Source organism: Triturus cristatus, chromosome 9 (genome assembly GCF_964204655.1).
Source record: "Triturus cristatus chromosome 9, aTriCri1.1, whole genome shotgun sequence".
NCBI lineage: Eukaryota > Metazoa > Chordata > Amphibia > Caudata > Salamandridae > Triturus > Triturus cristatus.
This window is the reverse complement of record NC_140592.1, coordinates 1,102,428,251-1,102,450,137: the sequence shown is the minus strand read 5'-3', so window position 1 is coordinate 1,102,450,137 and position 21,887 is coordinate 1,102,428,251. Positions and strand designations below refer to the sequence as shown.

General features: G+C 44.0%; 2 protein-coding genes across 7 annotated transcripts in view; one reads left to right on the top strand and one right to left on the bottom strand.

The window, feature by feature from the left end:
* Positions 1 to 21,887, bottom strand: part of LOC146799438 (uncharacterized) — a 145,412-nt gene that overhangs the window by 114,236 nt on the left and 9,289 nt on the right. For all 5 annotated transcript variants that reach the window (XR_014968903.1, XR_014968901.1, XR_014968902.1 and 2 more), the window contains exon 2: positions 12,365 to 12,514. Coding sequence is in view for 2 of the 5 variants with exons in the window: in XM_085627005.1 (XP_085483131.1) it covers positions 12,365 to 12,514 (150 nt within the window). In the remaining 3 variants the exon portion in view is untranslated. The remainder of the gene's footprint in view (positions 1 to 12,364; positions 12,515 to 21,887) is intronic.
* Positions 15,378 to 21,887, top strand: part of LOC146799437 (galectin-3-like) — a 279,550-nt gene continuing 273,040 nt past the window's right edge. The window contains exon 1 of one of the 2 annotated variants that reach the window (XM_085627006.1): positions 15,378 to 15,509. The gene's annotated coding sequence lies outside the window, so the exon portion shown is untranslated. The remainder of the gene's footprint in view (positions 15,510 to 21,887) is intronic. The other variant, XM_085627007.1, reaches the window with a different exon arrangement.

Genomic DNA, 21,887 nt, shown 5'->3' with positions numbered 1-21,887 from the left:
AACTAACCTCTAGTTATAGGTAAATCCGAGTACTGTCTGCGCACATTTCAATGATCACAGATGCGTTTAGCATACATTTAGAATGATACAAACATCCAAACTCTTTCCCAGGTATGGCGCTACTGGGGCACCTACCGCTGCACGTGAAGGAACGGAAAGTAATGCCGATTTGCACAATCTATAAAGTGGGGGCCACTCGGCCCCCATGCCAACATGGCGGTGCGGCGCCCCCCCTCCCCCGGCCTTCGGTGTTGGGGGTGTGTTGCGGGGCGATGACACGCGCGGCGCGCCCCCAGCACCGATAGGTGGATGCCTCCCCCGTGACCCGGAAGCGTACATTCGGCTTCCGGGGCAGGGGGGCGGGACGATCGGGGGTGCGGGCTCCCAGTCGCCGGCAGCCCCAGTTTAGAATTGGTTTAAAGTGTTTTTTAGGTGTTTTATCCCGCCCAGTGCTCTGAGGCTGCTAGTATTTGAACACTAGTGAATGCTTGAATTATAATTGGTTTAAAGTGTTTTTTAGGTGTTTTATCCCGCCCAGTGCTCAGAGGCTGCTAGTATTTGAACAGTTAACCCAGTTTTGAAGGAATTAATGATTATTGCTGTCAATTGTGGATCTGGAGAAGGGGTTCGCTGATCGCTACGAGTTTGTTTCAGCTACAGGGATTGATTGTGCAAAGTGTTTTTTCCAGGCTAGTAATATTTGTTTCTTCATAGGAAGCTTGACTCTGGTGCTGCTTTCCGGTGGCGGGCAACAGAACACGGCAGAGCACAGCAACGGGCGGAGGACGCACAGGTCTTCGGTGGTAAGGGGTGTGAGGCGGGCCTGCATTTCATTGCTTCTGGAGGACAGCGGGGCTTGAGCCCTTCCTACAAGGGGTTTGGCGCTCGCCGACACGCTAAGAATAGCTTGGTGTGTTTTGCGGTCACAGTCGCATGGTGCTTACGGCCATCTTCACATCCTACATCAGAAAACAAAAAGGTACAATCGCCGGTGTTTGGCTAGGACTAGTTTGCATTACGAGTGTGGGAATATGCCGGGGGCACGAGTTAATAGGAGTTCCCGCATGGAACAAATGATGCAGGCTATGATGCGCAGGATGACGGCGATTGATAGGCGGTTGGGTAGGGTGGATGAGTTGGGTAGGAATGTGGCAGAGATTAACCAGAGGCTGGACGGGCCGTCGGGTCCACAAGGCAGGCCAAAAAGGGTAGTTAATCCACCACTGCCTAGAGGGGAGTTTGTTACCCCTACTAAGAGGGGCAAGTCTAAGAAAACTGTAACGCCCAAACATAGAACTGACGGGGAGGGTTTGCCAGGAGGGGTACCTAAGGATGCCCCTGGGATGCCACCGTTGGCACCGGCCGGGCCAGCCCCGGTTATTCCAGCTTTGCCGGTCGCCCCGGTCATTCCCCCTGCAACCCCCACGAGCAATGTTGTCCCGGAGGAATTGGCATCCCAGATAGCCGCTGTTTTGCCCTGGTTGCAGTTGGGGGGGTATTGCCATCCTCTCAGGATCATTCAGCCGAAGCATTGAAACTGGTTGAGATGATTAAGTTGGCAAGGGCGGGGGGAGGGGCACCATTGGCACCACTTACTCCCCCAACAGGTCCTACCAGCGGACAAACGGCGAAGAACGAGGGGGCGACGTCGCAAGGGATTGAAAATGGTAAGGAGGTGGCTTTGCCAGTACTTAAGGGTGGTGCTATACCGTCAAGGAAGGAGAATTTGGGGCAACATGTGTCTCAGGCTGTAAAAGAGATGATCTGGGCGGGCAAATATGTCAACATTTTCTCCTTGCTGCTCGATAATAGGGAACTGGAGTACGCCAAGTCACAGAAGGAATTGATGTTGCCCAGTGAATGGAGAAACGAGTTGTCTAAGTTCAGGGTTGAGGAGACATTTGTTAACTGGATGCGGGCCTTTTCCGTGTTTAGTGCCATTACAGCTGAAAGGTCGCCCAACTTACAAGCTGAGATGGCCTGCTACCAGAGCAGGATTGCCATGTGGAGCGAGACGCAAGTGGGGAAAGGGTGGAAAGAGTATGACATTTCATTCAGGAAGGCGAAGGAATTCAATCCTTCCCTAGAGTGGGATGTGGTGGATTCCTTGTCATGGTACAACCAGATAGCTGGGGGGGCAGCTGCGATGGGGGCAACTGCTTCGCAGAAAATATACCCGTCCAAGCCACAACAGCCCTTTCGGCATGCGCAGGGAAGTGAGGTACCAGGAAAGGGTAAGGGTTGGGGGGATAAAAAGGGCGTATGTTGGGATTTCAACAAACGGTCCTGCACTAGGGCAGCGGGCACTTATAAGTTCAAAACACGCCTGTTCCTCGTGCGGGCACCCATCACACCCAGAGACCTCCTGCAGATTTAAGGGTGGCAACCAGGGCTCCAGGGGGAGAAGGAAACCTGAATAGACTGAAGGAGGGTTTAGTATCACACACTCCCATCGATGTCATGGCAATGATTCCCTGGCTGAACAGATACCCGGATCACGCAGCGGCTAAATTACTACAGGAGGGATTTTCTTGGGGTTTCAAGATACCGGCGGGAGGGTACACAGGTAGGACTGAGTGCAGGAACCAACTGTCGGTAAAGCATAACCCAGGGGTAGTGGCTGCAAAAATTGAAAAAGAATTACGCTTAGGTAGGTTAGCAGGACCTTTTGACGAGGTGCCAGTGCCCAACTTTGTTTGCTCCCCACTTGGTGTGGTCCCTAAGAAAGAGAAAGGCGAATATAGACTCATTCATAATCTCTCAGCCCCAAGGGGGGCATCCTTGAATGATGCCATAGATGAGAATGTCTGCAGTGTAAAATATGCCTCTTTTGATCACGCGGTAGGGTTGCTTAGGGGCCTGGGTCCAGGGGCATTGATGGCCAAGTCTGACATAGAGTCTGCATTTCGTCTTCTCCCCGTGCATCAGGGGGATCACCACCTTTTGGGGTTCAAGTGATGGGAAGTATTACATGGACAAATGCATGCCCATGGGTTGTTCGATCTCATGTGCCTATTTTGAGACGTTCAGTTCCTTCTTGGAATGGGTAATGAGGCAGGCAACCGGGCATCAGCAGGTCATGCACTACCTGGATGACTTTCTCTTCCTGGGTGAGGCGGGGTCTCAGAAGTGTGCACAGGCATTGGATGAATTTTGCGTGCTCATGCGGGCTTTTGGGGTCCTGCTGGCACCGGGGAAGACAGTGGGGCCAGCTACTTGCTTAGAATTTCTGGGCATTGAAATAGACTCTGTGGAGGGTTGTTTCAGGCTCCCAAAGGAGAAGGTATGTAAATTCCAGGCGGCATTACGCGCGTGCTTGGCCAAAGCGAAGGTCTCGTTACAACAGCTTCAGGAAACAGTGGGCCAGTTGAATTTCATGTTGAGGGTGATACCTATGGCTCGCCCCTTTTCTCGCAGGCTATGAGGGGCCTGCGAGAAAAACACCACCGCACTAGACTATCGTTTGAGGTACGCCAGGACATGCGGATATGGTTGGCATTCCTGGAGGACTTCAACGGCAGGATTGTGTGGTCCGGCCCCCCCATTACTTCAGCAGAGTTAGGTTTATGGACTGACGCTGCTGGGAGTGTGGGGTTTGGTGCCATCCTTGGAAACAGGTGGGTCACCCACAGGTGGCCGGACGAATGGGTGTGCAGTGAGTTGACAACCAACATTGGTTTTCTGGAGCTGTTCCCCATTTGGGTTGCATTAATGGTCTGGCCTGAACTCCTGCGTAACAAATCAGTAATATTCTGGTCAGACAACATGACGGTGGTGGAGTGCATCAATCAGCAAGCGGCACGCTGTAAGTTCATACTCCGCCTCTTGAAGGAGATTGTGTTGAGATGCTTGCTATTGAATGTTGTATTTAGGGCAAAACATGTACCAGGTGTCCTTAATAATGCAGCTGATGCACTCTCTCGCCAAAAAATGCAGGTATTCAGGGAACATCTTCCAACAGCAGAGCCTACACCGACTCACTTCCCGTTGGCACTCTGGCAGATTGGTGCCCCAAACTACCGGACCTCGTGGCTGCTAGCTTAGCCCCCAAGACACGGACAGCTTATGAAGGGGCGTTTGGTTCATATTGCACTTTCTTGGGGCGCGACTGGGAATCCAAATGGGCTTTGGAAAATAGCTTTACGGATTATCTGGGTAGTTTGCATCACGAGGGTTGCTCAGTGGCCACAGCGAACAGGCATAGGGCAGCTGTCTCCTTTTACGCACAGGCGAAGGGGGTGAAAGATCCGACTAACAACTTTGCAGTGCGGAAGGGTCTGAGGGGTTGGCGCCGTCTACAGGGCAGCACGGCTGACACAAGGAAACCAATAGGTTTGGAGAGGATGACGGCATTACTGCCTGCATTGCATGACGTCTGTAGCTCGGGCTGGGAGAAATAATTATTTAAAGCAGCGTTTACATTAGCCTTTTATGGGGCGTTGAGGCTGAGCGAGTTGGTGGCAGCCTCTAAGGCAGATAGGCAGGGGGGTATCCAGTTCCTGAACACAACAATTCAGGGGGTTACATTGTGGGTGACGATTAGGAGATCGAAAACTGATCAGGAGTCCCGGGGGGTGACTGTGGTACTGCACAGGGCTAGGGCCAATCCATGCTGTCCGGTACACCACATGGAGACTTTCATCAAGCAGCGAGATGCATTATTGGGTGGGCCACTTCTAGTACACGCGGACGGCACCCCTCTAACCAAATATCAGTTTAGAAGATTCATGGAGTTGACTATTGCCAGGGTGGGCCTTGACCCAAAGCAATTTGGCACACACTCCTTTAGGATAGGTGCAGCCACTGAGGCAACCGCAAGGGGTTTACATGTGAACAGTGTTAGAAGAATTGGGAGATGGTCACCCAATTCCAATTGCTACAAACGGTATGTGCGGGTACACATGTTGTAAAGTACCTAGAGTATTACTGACATCAGGTTTTCTTTTCTGGTTTTGCAGTTCCTTCGCTCTGTGACGCAGGCGGAGAGCTTGCTTCGGGTCATCATCAGGATTCATCGGCGACTCATCGAGGAGTGAACAGTCAGGAACACAGGACGCGGTCAGGCAGGGTTTGGATTGTTGGTCATTCTTATGTCAATCGTGCTAAAACTGTCTTTTTTGCAGCCAAGGGTAGAAGGGAGCTAGAGCATGAAGGTTGGTCCATCTCTTTCTTTGGGAGGGGGGGTCTTTGCCTCAGTCAGTTTAGGGGATTCTTTGCGGAGTTGGTCGCCCAACATACAGCCCCACCGGCGGTGGTGATTCTTCATCTGGGGGGGAATGACCTTGCTAGACTGGGTAGGAGGGTCCTCCTGGAAGAGATCATTTCAGCAGCAGGTTGGGTAAAGAGGGTGTGCCCTGACTGCACGGTAGTCTGGTCTCAGCTGATACCGCGGCTGCAGTGGCGTGGGGGTGAGTCTGTCAGGGCATTGAATCACTCGGTAAAGAGGATCAATACCAAGTTAGATAAACTTTTCCGAAACTCCCACTTACAAACCATCCCACATGGGGCTATTTGGGGGGAGGATTTGTACTTGCAGGATGGGGTCCATTTGAAGGAGGCTGGGAATAGAATATGGTGTGATAATATCCTAGCTTGGTTGAAGGGCGCTCTGAGGTAAGGATGACCTTTAGGCAGGAGTTGTGGGGGGGCCAGATCGTCGGGAAACAATGCTGGCCTGTGGCGGTAAGGTCATGATCGGTGAGCAGCAATTTAAGGTCCTAAGGGGGCGTCACCATCCACGGAGGGGGCGGCCCAGGGGGAGGGGCCACTGGTCCCTCCTAGAACTTCAGGGGCAGGAATATCCGCTAGCTGCTAAAAATGCGGGGGAAGGAGTCACGCTTTCCTTAGGCTGGTAGCCACCCCGCACATACACCATGACGTCAGCATACGACGCAAAGTGTAAGGGCCCTCCTTGTTGGTTAAATGGAGTTCACGATGCCGACGGGGTAGGCGGTCCCCAGTCGCGCATGTGCACCTGTAGGTAAGGGCGTGGTTAGTAGGACTTGACACCGGTTAGCGACCTTGCCGTCTGGCCAGATATGCTAGAATGCAAAATTCAGGCAGGATGTTAGATTCGGATAGGAAACACGCTGTATTAGACGTTTGTTAAGGTTAGCCTTTGATATTTGTCTACGATACTGTAAATCTAATGTCATGAATTTTGCTTATTCTTGCATAACTGATAGAATGTTGATATTCATCCTTTTATTGTTTTATATAATAAATACAGCCGTGGGGTCCCTGACCCCCCGCCTTCCAAAGATAATTTGCTTATGTCAATTCTTCAGGGTGGTGTGGAAAGCTGGGAGGGGAGGGTAGCCAGTCACGGACCATGTATAAAGTGGGGGCCACTCGGCCCCCACGCCAACATGGCGGTGCGGTGCCCCCCCTCCCCCGGCCTTCGGTGTTGGTGGTGTGTCGCGGGGCGATGACACGCGTGGTGCGCCCCCAGCACCGATAGGTGGATGCCTCCCCCGTGACCCAGAAGCGTACATTCGGCTTCCGGGGCAGGGGGGCGGGACGATCGGGGGTGCGGGCTCCCAGTCGCCGGCAGCCCCAGTTATAAGGCGCGGGGAGCGAGGGGGGCGCCCTCTTGCTCCTGGCTCGCTCCCCGCGCCTTCCGTGTGCCCCACGCTCGGGGCTGATTAATTATTTTCCCACCCACCAGCCCAAAAGAAAATACAAGCTACTAAATAATGCTCGTCAGGGGTGCTAGTTAGTTTGACATAGGCCTTTTTCCCGTTGAAAGGTAGGATTGGTTGTGTTAATTAGGAAGGTTATCTGCACTTAGGCCTTTTTCCCGTTTTACAGGTGTGATTATGTTATTAAACCAGGTTGTGGGTACCTAGGCCTTTTTCCCGTTATATAGCTGTGATTATGTTGTCATTGAAAAGGTAATATTGTGCGTAGGCCGTTTCTCCCATTAGCACAGCATGCTTCGTATTTATATTGTTGGTTTTAGTGTAGTGTAGTTGTCCTTTAGCGAGTTCTTTTTCTAGGTTCATCGTCGTATTTATTAGGGTTGGTCAGGCGGTAAGGTCATGATCGGTGAGCAGCAATTTAAGGTCCTAAGGGGGGCGTCACCATCCACGGAGGGGGCGGCCCAGGGGGAGGGGCCACTGGTCCCTCCTAGAACTTCAGGGGCAGGAATATCCGCTAGCTGCTAAAAATGCGGGGGAGGGAGTCACGCTTTCCTTAGGCTGGTAGCCACCCCGCACATACACCATGACGTCAGCATACGACGCAAAGTGTAAGGGCCCTCCTTGTTGGTTAAATGCAGTTCACGATGCCGACGGGGTAGGCGGTCCCCAGTCGCGCATGCGCACCTCTAGGTAAGGGCGTGGTTAGTAGGACTTGACACCGGTTAGCGACCTTGCCGTCCGGCCAGATATGCTAGAATGCAAAATTCAGGCAGGATGTTAGTTTCGGATAGGAAACACGCTGTATTAGACGTTTGTTAAGGTTAGCCTTTGATATTTGTCTACGATACTGTAAATCTAATGTCATGAATTTTGCTTATTCTTGCATAACTGATGGAATGTTGATATTCATCCTTTTATTGTTTTATATAATAAATACGGCCGGGGGGTCCCTGACCCGCCGCCTTCCAAAGATAATTTGCTTATGTTAATTCTTCAGGGTGGTGTGGAAAGCTGGGAGGGAAGGGTAGCCAGTCACGGACCATGTTCAACTATGTGTAAAGGGTGATGTGTATGAGGCAAGGCTGCTGTATAACATCTTACATTCCTTAGGTAATCCTTTTTTTTTTTTTTTTTTTAGTTTTAAAGGAGAGTTTATTGAAGTTCATTTATAACAGATTAACAATAAGATATAGTATTAAAACTCATCTCAAGTAGAAAAATAGAACATCATAATTAAGTGAGAGGAATAAAAGATAAGGGAAAGAGGTAGAAGGGAGAGGGGCAGAAAGCATCATCAGATAAAACAAAAACAGTTGCAATAGAAATGTAATCATTGTCATACAAAATTATACAAAAGAATAAAGAAATAGGTCAAACGCACAAAAACTCCTCCAATAAAAAATATACAAAATAGGCATAAAACAAGCAGTAAAAGTATGTACATGAAACCATCAGGAATGCAGTCATGGGGGCTTGGGAACCTCTTCTGTACATGGATTATGTAGGGGTAGGGATCGAGCAGACATATCTAAAAAATCTGTAATGGGAAGCCATAATAAATCACGTTTAATGGCAAGTGTAATGGGATAAACATAGGCTCTGTCAAGTCTATGATGATAACAGACTCCATACCACCAAGCCTGAAAGGAAACATTGGAGGTATCCTTCCAAGATTTAGTGATTTGCTGAAACGCTACAGCTAGAAGTAAGTCAATAATGGATGTATTGGTGGTGGAAGAGGACCATATGTCTGAGAGACTACCTAAAAAGATATGTGAAAATGTAAGAGGGAAAGAGGTGGAAAAAATCTTATTGATCTGAGTCCACACATCAGTCCAAAATTTATGAATCCTCGGGCAGCTGAATAACATGTGGTTAAGATCTGCCCTCGATGCTGAACAAGACCAGCAAGAGGGAGGGATGGAAGGGTCAATTGCATGCAATTTGGCAGGAGTAATCAAAAGTCTGTTATATATAAAAAATAACGTTTGAGTTGTATTCGCTGCTCTAGAGGACTTCTTTATCTTGATCCAAACCTTTTGCCACAGGGAGACAGAAAATGTGTCCTCTACATCTGATTCCCAGTCCGTTTCTGTTTTAGATTTATCTCGAGTGCCAGAAGTATCTCTTAGTTTTGCATATATCTGGGAGGCAGAAGAGGAAGCAAGCAAACAAGGGAGAGAAAGAGGGGATAAATTAGTGTGAGTGATGGAATCAGAAAGAGCGTCATAACTGTTTTGCAAAACCGTACTCAATAGATTATATTTGGATTCAAAGGAATCATGTAAAGAGAAGCGAGACTGAAGGGTAGAGAAGGGGACACAAGCGCCTTCATCAAACAATTGATGGGTCCAATTAATACCAAGGCTATTCCAATCTTTCCAAAAAAGCATCCTATTGCGAAGTTTAATAAGAGGGTTATACCACAAGGGAGAGTGTAAAAAACGCGACCGGTCATCTAAACCTCCCAGGAAAAGAGGAGAAAAAGTTTTGCGAGAATTTTTAAGAATAGGGAGGGAAAATTTATTGGGAATATGGGACAGCGATACAAATTCCTCAAAAGTAAAAGGATGAAAAAAAGATGATTCAATCTCAACCCACAAAGGTCTTGAAATGGGATCGGCTTCCTGCTCAGATAATAAGGGAACAGAATGCTTAAGGAAAAATGAGGAATGATAAGAAGCAAAATCCGGAAAATTAACTCCACCCAACAGCTTAGGTCGTTTAAGTTTTGCAAAAGACATTCTAGCTTTTTTATGCTGCCATAAGAACTTAGACAGCGTAGAATATATATTCTTATGACAAGATATAGGTATATTAACTGGAAGATTAGAAAGGTAAAATAAAATATTGGGAACCAACATCATTTTAATTGAATCCAGCCTTCCCCACCAGGATAAAAACAAAGGATGCCAACGAGTTGTAGAGTCCTGAATCATTGTTTGTAGATTTTTAATGTTAAGTGCTACAGTGTCTTTAATAGAGGATTTAAACCACAGGCCTAAGTATTTTATCTTAACCGGACTCCAATGGAAAGAAGAAGCCAAGAAGTCTGCATGAAAACAAAATTTATTCAGAGGGAGAATTTCACACTTGTCAACATTGAGTTTATAACCCGAGACTTTCGCAAAGTCAGATACTTCCGACAAAAAGGATGGAATAGAGGATTGTGGATTGGAAATGAATAAAAGAATATCATCCGCATAGGCAGAAAGTTTCAAATTCTTATCCCCATACGGGAAACCAGTAATATCTGTATTCATACGAATTTTTATCAGGAAAGGTTCTAACGCCAAAATGAAAAGAAGAGGAGAAAGTGGACATCCTTGTCGAACGCCTCTGAAGAGAGGAAACGAGGAGGAGACAAGGCCATTAGCCAAGATAAAGGATCTAGGAAAGGAATACAACAAAGAAACATAAGCAAGAAATTTCTGGCCAAAACCAAACCAAACAAGGACTGCGAGCATAAATTGCCAATTAACCCTATCAAATGCTTTTTCAGCATCTAATGCAACAGCAGCTAAAGAATGTGGAAAGGAGTGAGACTTACTCAGTACATTAAAGAAAAGACGAGTATTGTCAGAAAGGTGACGCCCTTTAATGAAACCGCATTGTTCCTTGCCAATTATGCTGGGTAAAATTTTGTCAAGACGGAGCGCAAGAATTTTTGCAAAGATCTTATAATCCAGATTGATTAAAGAGATGGGCCTATAATTTTTACACAAAGTATGGTCTTTATTATCCTTAGGTATGAGACAAATTAAGGCCTCTTGAAAAGACCCTTCAGATTTTTTGGAAGATATAAAAAACAAAAATAGTTGGTGAAGTTTGGGAACAAGCAAATTCGCAAAATGTAGATAGAATTCTATCGTAAAGCCATCTGGCCCAGGAGCCTTACCTTTTTTAATTATCCGAATGGACTCTAGGATATCTTTAGGACCTATATCTGCTTCCAATGGGGCAAAGTCTGTGTCTGGAAAGGAAGGAGAAGGAATGGAAGATAAATAATGGTCAATATCTGTTAATAGAGGAGGAGACTCCGGAGTATAGAGATTTTGATAAAAATTAGTGAACTCTGCTAGAATATCTTCATCCTTATGAAGAGTGAGGTCCGACGAGGAAACAATAGATTCAATTTTTGTGCGTTCTTGTTTAACTTTGAGATATTTGGCAAGAAGATTGCCTGCCTTATTTTGCGCACAATAATATTTGGCACTGGATTTAAGCAGAATTAGATTAGCAGATTCCGTGGAGAGTTTATTAAAGGAGAGTTTGGCCTTGAGAAGTTTATTTAAGTCAGATTGAGAGTTATTTAAATAATAACGATGTTCCAATTGTTTAATTTGTGTATTAACTGACTGTAAGGAATGGAATGCAGCCCGCCTTTTATGGGAAACAAGCGAGATAATGAAATCTCTAGAAGCAGCTTTGAAAGTGTCCCATAATACCTGAGGGGATATTAGAGGAGACTCATTTTCAGTAAAAAATAGGGATGAGAACTCAAGGAAAGCTGGAGTAAATTTGGGATCTAATAGGAGAGAATTATTGAATCTCCATCTCCTAGTACCTTTTATGGGGGGAAGTAAATCAAGGTGCAAGGAAACTGGGGCATGGTCAGAAATTAAAATGGAGCCTATTTCAGAATGGGTAATGTGTTGGATCAGTGCTTTAGAAACAAAAATATAGTCAATTCGGGACTGTGAAGAGTGAGCTGGTGAGTAATATGTGTACTCCTGAAGTGTAAGATGGCAGAGTCTCCAAGAATCAACAAGAGAGCGTTGGGATATAGTGGATGTGAATTGAGTGTGCATAGAAGAGGGAGAAAAACGTGAATGGGATTTCTGGTCTAAAATAGGGTCCATAACCATATTGCAATCCCCTCCTAAAATGAGGTAGTCATCAGAGGATTGCATCAACGAGACTAATATCTGGGGCCAAAAAAGATTATCATGTACAGTAGGAGCATACAAATTAAAAATAGTTAAAGGGACTTTATCAATCAACAAAGATACAATGACCCATCTACCATCAGAATCATTGGTTTGATTTATAACTTTGACATTTAACCGCTTATGACAGAGAATTGCAACACCATTACGCTTCCCTGAGCCAGGAGATGCAAATACATGTCCTACCCAATTACGGCGTAATTTGGCAACTTCAACTTCTTGTATATGAATTTCTTGTAATAGCACAATATCTCCCCTTAAATTTGCTAAATGGGACAAAACTCGTTGCCGCTTAATGGGAGAACCCAAACCCTTAACATTCCAAGTAAATATATTTAGCAACATCTAACTATATATCTCATAATAAAAAATATCATTTATGTAAGAAACAATCAGGCAAATGAATACCCAGAAACTCATCATGTAAAAATTGGAGAAAAGTAATATTAGCACAAGAAGAGAAATGATAAGATGCAATAAAGAAGTATGATAGGAGCAAAACTGAAAGTGAGGAAATAAGAAAGCTAGCAAAGCAGGAGGAGAGAAAGAAATAACAGAGAGGATTAGAACAGAAAACAGAGAAACAACAACAGCATCATGCATAATGCAACAATAAGAAAAGAAGAGAGAAGAGAGGGAACTGGAAAAAGAAAAAAGTGAGAAAGAATCCATAATAGAATAAACAATACAAAATAATGTCGATATTTGAATAGAGAAACAGACAACAAAAAGACATAATAGAGAAACCCAATATAATATATCAAAAAGACATACCACAGATAAACATTGAGGATGGGGAGGGTGAAGCCATTTAGGAAAAGGCAGCATATCAAGACGAACAACTCCAAAAACTGACGAAAGTACGAAGGACGACGACCTCCAGGGACAAGGAATAAGGAAGTAGAAAGGGACTGAATAATGTATCTAAAAAGGAAACACAGAAGAAAAGATGTTAACCACCAAAGTTATATGCGGAACACAGAAAAGACAATGCAACAATTAAGCATAAAACAGAGAAGCATAACAAATGACAATGTGTTGATCGAAATTACGATCGAGACATGTCCATAGATTCATCTCTACATGTATTCAAAAAATGCTGAAGAAGTGCAGGATCCTCATAATTAGTTGTTTTGTTCTGATATGTGACTTTAAACAAACATGGGTGAAATAAACCATATTGAGCATTTAAATTACGGAGAGCAGGCCTCATGTCCAAAAATTTCTTCCAACGATCTGCCGTGGCTTTAGAATAGTCTTGGGCAAAGAACAAATTAGAACCGTTCCAAAGAATCTTCCCTTTTTGCTTGGCAGCCTGTAGGACTCTGAGTAGGTCGGTATACTCCAGAAAATACAAGATAATACCTCTAGGCTTCACAGGAGAGGACGAAGCAGAAGAGCCCAGGTTATGACCCAAGCGGTGAGCCCGTTGGATGTTGAGAGGGGGTGTTGCAGGAAATCCAAGAATTTTTGGCAGAAAAGAGGGGAAAAATAGTAGGGGGTCAGGACCTTCAAGTCCTTCCGCAAGGCCATAAATGCGTAGGTTGTTACGCCTATTCCTGTTTTCCAAATTCTCCACCTGCTGTGTCAGATGCATGATCTCCCTTCGCATATCAGGAATGTGGTCTGTAACCGCTTGAATAGATTCGACATGAATTTCCAGATCATCGACTCTCTTCTCAGTATTTGACCAATTATCCTCAAGGTGTTGGAGGCGAAAATTAGTCTCTGTCATGTATGGCTTAAGAGAGCGGATTTCTTCCAACAAAAGTTCCATTGAAATTGTAGGTTAAGTATTGGGAGGAGAAGGAGGGTTAATTTTAGTTCTTTTACCAGAAGATGAAGAAGAAGCAGAGGGAATCTTAGAGATTGACTTATTACTGGAGCATGAAGGAACAGAAGCCAAAAGCGTAGAATTAACAGAATCAGAACCAGGCTCCTCCACAAACTCCTGCAGCACACTGTAAGGATTAGGGTCTGCCATGGACGAGGATTTGGGCTGCTGTGCACCACCACGGCTAGTGCGAGGCATTGCCATTCAACTCCAGAAACGGGACACCAGGAAATGTGGAGAAAATATCCTGCGTTTATAAATTCGGTCAGTGATGAGGGAACGAGTAATCCACTGTATAAATACATCCAAAGCCAAAGTCAGAAATAGCACATCACGGCGTCAGGAAGAAATTAAAAGTCAAGCTGCAAAACACTTGAGGCGACAAAAAGCTCACCGTCAGTCACATGAGAAAGTGGATGTGAGGAAAACCTTCAGCGACGTAGCGCGGGAAACCGGAACATCCAAAATGGCGGACGCGGCGCTCTCAGAGCCGTTGTAGACACAGGAAACAAATAACAGCCAACTCCGCTATCAATTAAAGATACTGACATCTCAGTCAATGCCGGCAAGAATGTGGAGCATAATTCCGCAGGTATAGAAGTCCGCCGTGAAGAAAGAAAGCCCTGGGGGAAGTCGAACACGCTACTCCGTCACGGAGCTCCGGCAGGTAGCGGCCATTTTCTTCGGCGTTCCTCCTTAGGTAATCCTAACTGTTACAAAATCATTTACAACAAAAAAAGTAAATATGATACCATTAAATTAAAATATGGATTTCCTAATGCCCAGTTTGAGGTGTAAGCAACAAAGCGGTTGGAGAAGAACTGAGTAAACAGTTCACAATTGATGTGTACCCATAAGACCCTGCTTTCAGGTTCAAAACATAACCTGCCCCATTTGTCTTGAGAATGCGCAATCTCCTTTGTATTTATGACGGAACTAATAAATGGAGGCCAAGTTCAGCCTTTCAATGCATTCCAAAGTAGCAGTCTGCTTTGGACTCCAGGTGCAGTTCAAAAGCCTGTTTTTGTAAAGACATTAACTGTATAAATGGGATGTCCTCTCATGCATGGCATTTAAAGACACATAAGTTTCCTGTTTGCATGTTTGTTTGCCGGCTAAATGCTACCTCACCTGTGACCTGTCAATCAGTAACCCAGGCTTAGGTTGCACAGCCTGCTGACCACGTATTTCTGGATCGGGGTTGATGGAGAGCTCATGACAGGCACATTTGACAATAGTTATGCGATTTCTATCTCAAATCCGAATGTATCATTGTGCACATCAACATCGATTTTATCAGTATTATTACAAGAGCATCAGTGTATGCGCGAATAGGTCTCATTTAGGGCCACTTAAAGTAGAAGCTGATACTAGATCAGAGGGTGCAGCTATGTTAAGGGAGTTGAAGTAAGGGTTGGCAACTAGAAAGGTGAACTTTTAATGAAGATTGTGCAGAATTAGGATGACCCTTAGGGCACACTGTTAATACCCCTATATGATGATGGTTCTTTAAATCTAATCTTAAGTAATTTGCTGTGTTTGAATAGAAGGGAGCATCTCTATTCCAGATCGCATCCACAATATGCAGCCAGTGTCTCAAGACGTTTTAGCAAAATGTTATGTTCCAAAGTGTAAATGCCTGCCCAGAGTCAAGAAATGAATGTGATGATAGAATGGCTTGCTCTTTTCAGAAATGTTTTCTCTATCATTGGCCAGAGATATTCTTATGCAGGATTTTGTTTAGCTGTTGAGCTGTCTTATGATACTTTTTACGGTGTTCGCCCTTTGTAATAGCGTTGGTGGGGTTTACTTCTTGATTTTATTCTCATGGTAATAATGCAGTTAAGGTGAGAATAGTAAATCATTTCCTGAGGCATATTAGCTTTATATCAACATTAATAATGCCACCAAAAATATAAAAGCAAATAATAATCTGAATATTTTAGAGTAAACCATTTAAGCAAATTAAAGTAGGCGTGGATCAGCGTTTGGACACATCTTAAAAGGGAGGTTCTTGTGAGGTTTGTACAGCTCAGAGCCACAAGCAGTGATTCGACATCACGTGAAATCGATCATCTCGCTCAGGTAATGCTTTTATTTCAGTCAACACACATGCTATATCTATTTCAAACTACTATGATACTGAAACCTTCATGTCTTATTTTAAATCCCTTGTATGCACATGTATTTTCATTAACAACTAAACTTTATATGTGAAAGGTATCTTTGTCCTACATTTCTGGATCGACCATTCAAAATACTTGTATTTAGTGATTTATTTTTATCCCTCATTATGATGCAATAATGTTTCTGAAAGAACATTATACTATAGGCAGCGGATTACATAGATTTCACTGATGCTGGCGTAATTACTCACCAACATCTGTACGGCCTGACAAGAGTAAAAGCCACGTTTGTACTGAATGACCTGTAAAAAGCTGACATTTCACAGCAGTTGTGTATCCCAAATATCGAAATCAGACTCGGAATCAAAAGCAGCCTTGGCAACTTTTGGCAGCCCAGCTCTCCTGCTGCACGTGAGGAGCAAGAGCGAGCCTTACTGCCACAAGGGGAGGCTTGAAGGGTGTCCTCCACCCCAAAAATCCTTTAAAACAAATAGTGCATTTTACAGCACACTTTTCATTAAATATCATTGTGCAAACACTGAATGGATGCTTGGAGATTGGCTGTATGGCTCAATGAATGAATAATTGAATGAGCATGGAGTGGGTGAATGAATTAATTCAAGAATGGATAACAATGAATAAATACCTTGTCACTATTTTGAACAAATGGGCAAGGGATTGGTGAATGAATTATTTCAAGAATGGGTAACAATGAATAAATAATTTTTCACTAGTTTGAACAAATGGGCAAGGGATGGTTGAATGAATTACTTCAAGAATAGATAACAATGAATAAAGACTTTTTCACTATTTTGAACAAAATGTCTATAAGAACTGACCAAGGAACGTTGCTCTGGTTTTCACTTTAGCTTCTACTTTAAAACATCACCCTCCCCACACACGATCACCACCTATCCTTGTGAAAGATGCATAGCTCTGATGTATTTAGCACAGATTTAGCAGCTCAAAGAATTAAACACAAAGCGTTAACTTTGATATAAAATAGCTGAGAGAAAGAAATAACCATGTGAGGACGAATTGCACAACTGAAAACTGGAAATCTTGCATCAATTCTGGCTTCCACTATGTGTGATGATAGGCATATACATATCTGACAGTGCCTCCTTTTGCTTCATCATCTTCTTCAGCACCTTTAAATACATCAGTTCTGTGAGTGTGCAGCACAAAAACACAAGACTGTATTGCAACACCATCAATAGTGAACACCCTAAGCCATATATGGAGGGCAAAAGACAACTGACCCTGTTGGTACTTTAATATCTTCTTTCTCACACCGTGGGCGGAGAAGCATAAATGTCTCTCAGTTAATGATTAGTATCACTTCTAACAATTGTCCCTCAATGAATTATACTAAACTGAAATGCGTTGGAATTGTCACATTTAAAAGAGATGCACTGTTTTGAATCTTTATATTTGTACTGTACTCTCTGAGCCAAGCAACAGCCGGCCTCTCACCCCCCTTCTTCCTGAATCCCTGAAGGTCAGAGCTGCTCCTGGTGAGTGTGAATGAGGCTGGAACTAACCTAATGCAAAAACAAATGGTTCTGAAGTAGACATGGTCTTATTGGGCACACTTTAACCCCTTTGCTGCTAGGCCTTCCCAGATGCTAAGCCTTTTTTGGCAATTTGGGGTAGTTCACGCTTAGGCCCCTGTAACTCTTTGACCACATAAGGTATCCACGCCAAATTTGCGTCCTCTTTTCCCAACATCATGTGTATTCTAAATGCACACAGGGTTTGTGGATTCCCCTGGAGGGGTCCCAGAAATTAGCCAAAATACAGCTAATCGTGTTTTCTTTTTTTTTTTTTAAATGGGAAAAAAAGGATCAAGATGAAAGCCTCTGGGTTTTTCCCTACAAATGGTATCAAAAAAGAGCTGTGGTGCTGAAATCACCATCTACCCAGCTTTCAGGGAAAAGCAGACTTTTGTCACAAAACCAAACTTTTTTTCACAGTTTTGGCATTTATTTGGGACATATCCTATATTTGCTATTGTTTTTTGCTTTCAACCTCCTTCCAGTTAATGGTAGAAATGGTTATGAAAGCAATAATGGATCCTGGAAGGCTATACATTGTAGAAATTCTGAATTCAGCAAGGGGTCATTTGTGTAGATCTTTCAAGGTTTCTTCATAGAAACTAACAGTTGAATATAGGAAAAATTTAAAATTAGTTGAAAAAAACTGCCATTTGTGTCAACGTTTTCACCTGTAACTTCTTCTAATTATGACAGCCGTTTGAAAGCAATTTGCTGGACCTTACTGGTTGTGGGGATATATAGGACCTGTAGGTTCACCAAGAACCCGTCGAACCCAGAGCCAATAACTGAGCAGCGTCTTTTTATTATGTACCGGGTATATAGCATTTATTTTGGGAAAATGTATACATGGAAAAATTGGTATGAAAGACACATATGTATTTCTGAAATGGGAACAAAATATAGAGTTTACAAACAGTAGATATTTGCACATTTCAGAATGTGGGAGTACCCATACTAGCATGAGAATTATAGGTCATTTCTCAAAATGACTTATTTTTTACACATTGTCTTTCATTTGGAAGGCAGAAATGCATCAAATGTCAAGAGATAATAACAGTTGCTCTACATTTCTATGTTACCCTAAGTCTCCCGATAAAAATGGGACCTCACTTGTGTGGGTAGGCCTTCTGCCATGACAGGAAACGGCTCCATTGCAATGTGGACCCACCACATTTTCACAATGAAAAATGACCCTTTTTTTTGCAAAGTGCCTAGCTGAAGGTTTTGAACCCTAGCTCTGCCTGCACCTAGGGAAACCTAGCAAACCTATAGTATTTTGAAAACTAGATACCCAGGGAAATCCAGGATGGGGTGACTTGACTGGCTCTCACCAGGTTCTGTTACCCAGAATCCCTTGCAACCCTAAAAAATTGTCCAAAAAAACACATTTTCCTCACATTTCTGTGATGGAAAGTTCTGGAATCTGCGTGGATCCACAAAATTCTACCCACCCCGCATTTCCCAAAGTCTTCCAAGAAAAATGGTACCTTACTTGTGTGGGTAGGCCTAGTGCCCGCAACAGGAAACGGCCCAAAACACAAGGTGGATACACCACCTTTTCACAGTGAAAATTGACCCTTTTTTTGCAAAGTGCCTAGCTGTAGTTTTTGAACCCTAGCTCTGCTGGCACCTAGTGAAACCTAGCAAACCTATACATTTTTTTAAACTAGACACCCAGGCAATGCTAGGGAGGTATGGCTTGTGAGGATCCCCCAAATTTAGCTGAAAGAAATCACTTTTTTCACACATTTTAGTGTAGGAAAGTTGTGGCATCACCGGGCTGACACAAAAAGCCTATTGAGGCGACATAAAAATTGCCTATCACAAAATGTTTGGGCCCTTGCCTGTCGCGGGTACTTAGGCAACATTTTTATCGGGAGACCTGGGGGTACACTGGGTGGTAGGAAATATGTGTCAGCCCGGTGATGCCACAACTTTCCCAGTTTCCTTTCCCCCGATGCCTCAATGTGAACCAATCTGCCCCTCCCGCCCCACCGGAGCACAAAACTTACCTCCTCCTTGCCTGGACGCATGGAAACAAATGGTTTCCAGGCGTCCAGCGCTTCCTGATGACAGCACTCACTGTGCGCGCTGACGTCACAGGCTCGCCGAGGGGGGAGTCGGGGGTGGCCATCCCTGCTTGGGGGTGCCGATGGGCTGCACATGGGGGGAGCGCCATGGGTGGGTGTCATGACGGAGCAGTTCCGTCATGAGCACACTCCCACCGTGGTTCATGACAGATATGCCACACTGTGCAGGAACTAGGGGTGCCATTTAGGGGGGCACAACATGTGTCCCCCTGCATGCACCCCCAGGCCCACAGGCAGCAGGGGACCTTAGTTGCCACCCTGCCACTGTTTTCATGACGAGCTTACCGCCATGACAAGTGTGGTGAGAGGCAACTTAAAATATGCTCAGTGGTGCCGCTGTGCCACCACCAGCATATTTCAGCCTCTGACTGCTGAGCGACCACCCTATGGTAGTCCGACTGCCACACATGTAATACTGCGTGCGGGCACGGCGGTGGTTGGATTGCCACAGCGAGTACAGTGGTCCTATGGACCACCGTACTCGTAATATGGTCCTTAGTGTTGATAGGTACAGTTTACTTTTGTCTTAAACAGCAAAACATACTTACCAATCCTTGTTTCATTTCTATAGATACACATTGTAATCATGAAAACAGAATTCAAAGCATTCGAACTGTGAGAGGTGGACATTTTAAAGCCAAAGTCTCCTATCGTGCAAGTTATTAGCCTACCATGTTGAGCCACCAACATATTAAAATTATCAAGACATGTGATATTCAGGATATGGTAGCAGAACATTTTAGATTTAATATGGCCATGCAAAATTATTGCAGCCAAAATATTGTCTCCGAAAATGTTGTCAATGTGAGTATATATAGATAAGTATAGGTTTACTATAGTGAACTCCAAGAAAATACACTTTGATGCAGGGCTTGATTCACAAACGTCTAAGTTTACGAGTTTGGGAATTGACAAAGGGTATTTATGAGGATCTCTGGCCCGTGTGTGGACATAAAAATAGAACTCGTAAATGCCCTTTGTGAATTCCCAAAGTCGTAAATTTAGACGTTTGGTCTTAAGTTTAGACCAAAAGTCTAAGTTTATCTCTGTGAGTTGGGCCCTATATTTATACATGTTCATATTTACCTTGACAATATTTTGTATATCAGTATTTTGGATACAATATTTTATTAGTTGATGTTATCATCATTGTAATTCGGTCTTACAAACAAAATCTAACTCCTAAGTGCACTGCACCACTACATTTCTCCATGAAAAGAGCTGCTAGAGCCCTGCCTGTATATCAGGCTTTCCTATTCAAGTCAACCCTACAGGTCATGGTTGTACAGCAACCTCAAGTAATATGCTCCAAGATCTTTCCACTTATCCCATATGCAATACAAACAATCAAGTGAAAGACCTAAAATGTTGGCAATTCCTACACATTGAAGATGAAGGCTATATTAACTTTGCCTTCAGTACGTGTTTGGGTTTCCCCTTTATACAGGTGCACATATTGTATTTGTTTCAGCATAGAGCTGGTATTTGGTGCTAAACTAGATTTTTACGAACTATTCAAAAGGATTTCCCTGTTGCTTGCACCATGATGAAGGCTATGAACCCTTATGAAGGCTAGTTTTGTATCCAGATGCATGCACTGACACAGATGAAACAGAAGAGGACAGATAAACATGCCTCTCAACAGGTGACACACATACCTAAGCCATAGTTTTTTCACCATTTGAGTGGTCAAATGTTGGTGCAAGTTGAGAAGGCTGATGTACTTTGATAGATATTTTTGCAGGTGCTTCACACACTTGAAAACATTGTGAAATTATGATCAGGAAAGTTATGTTTGAATGACGTATGTCTACATAATAAGCAATTATACAAAATTGAAGATGTAACTCAATTGAGTTCATGAAAATAGTCTCAGACAGCAGACGTTTTTGGAAGAAATCCAAGTACATGAAAAAAAGATCTCATTGCTGAAGGTACACGCATGAACTTTTGTCACAGATCCTAGTATGGATATGAAAATCAGCTCACCTTTTAAACAACATGTAAACTGAATCATTGCACGGCTACTGCACTATATATTAAGCAGTGAAAGATAAGGGTCACATTTATCAATGCTCTGCACTAGTGCATTTGCCTCAAAAAGTTACAGATACTGGCACAAAGTACTTTCCTGCTCATACTTTGATTTGCGCTAGAAAGTAGCACAAAGTAGTAATGCCCACTATTTTCCACCACTATGCATCAAGGGGTCACCCCAAGGGTGGTACATGGGTGTTCCTATTCAACCACCCATTATTTTTGACACAAAGCCATATCTACTAAAAAAGGTAAACCGGGCTTTTCACCAAAAATGTATGCCTCCTTGAAGTAGACATAACGTTTAAGAAAAGTTTTCCTTTCTCACAACATGTCTAACTTTGCATGTGTGCAGTAATGTACAGCACTAATACACAGTTATAAAACATTTGAAACTATGACCAAGCATAACATTTTGTATATGAAGTATGCCCTTTCCATACAAAACCTATGCTAGACATCACGCACACACCCTTGCACTTTTGTGCAAGGGTGTGTGCGTGCTGTCTAGCATGGGCTTTGTGCAAGGTGTGTCCATAGTGCAAGGTAGCCTAAAGTGCACTAGAGCAGGGAATGCCAGCAACAGCCCGATATCTTAGTAGATATAGTTCTGTCCTGCATTATCCTTTTCACACAAACATATTGGGTCTG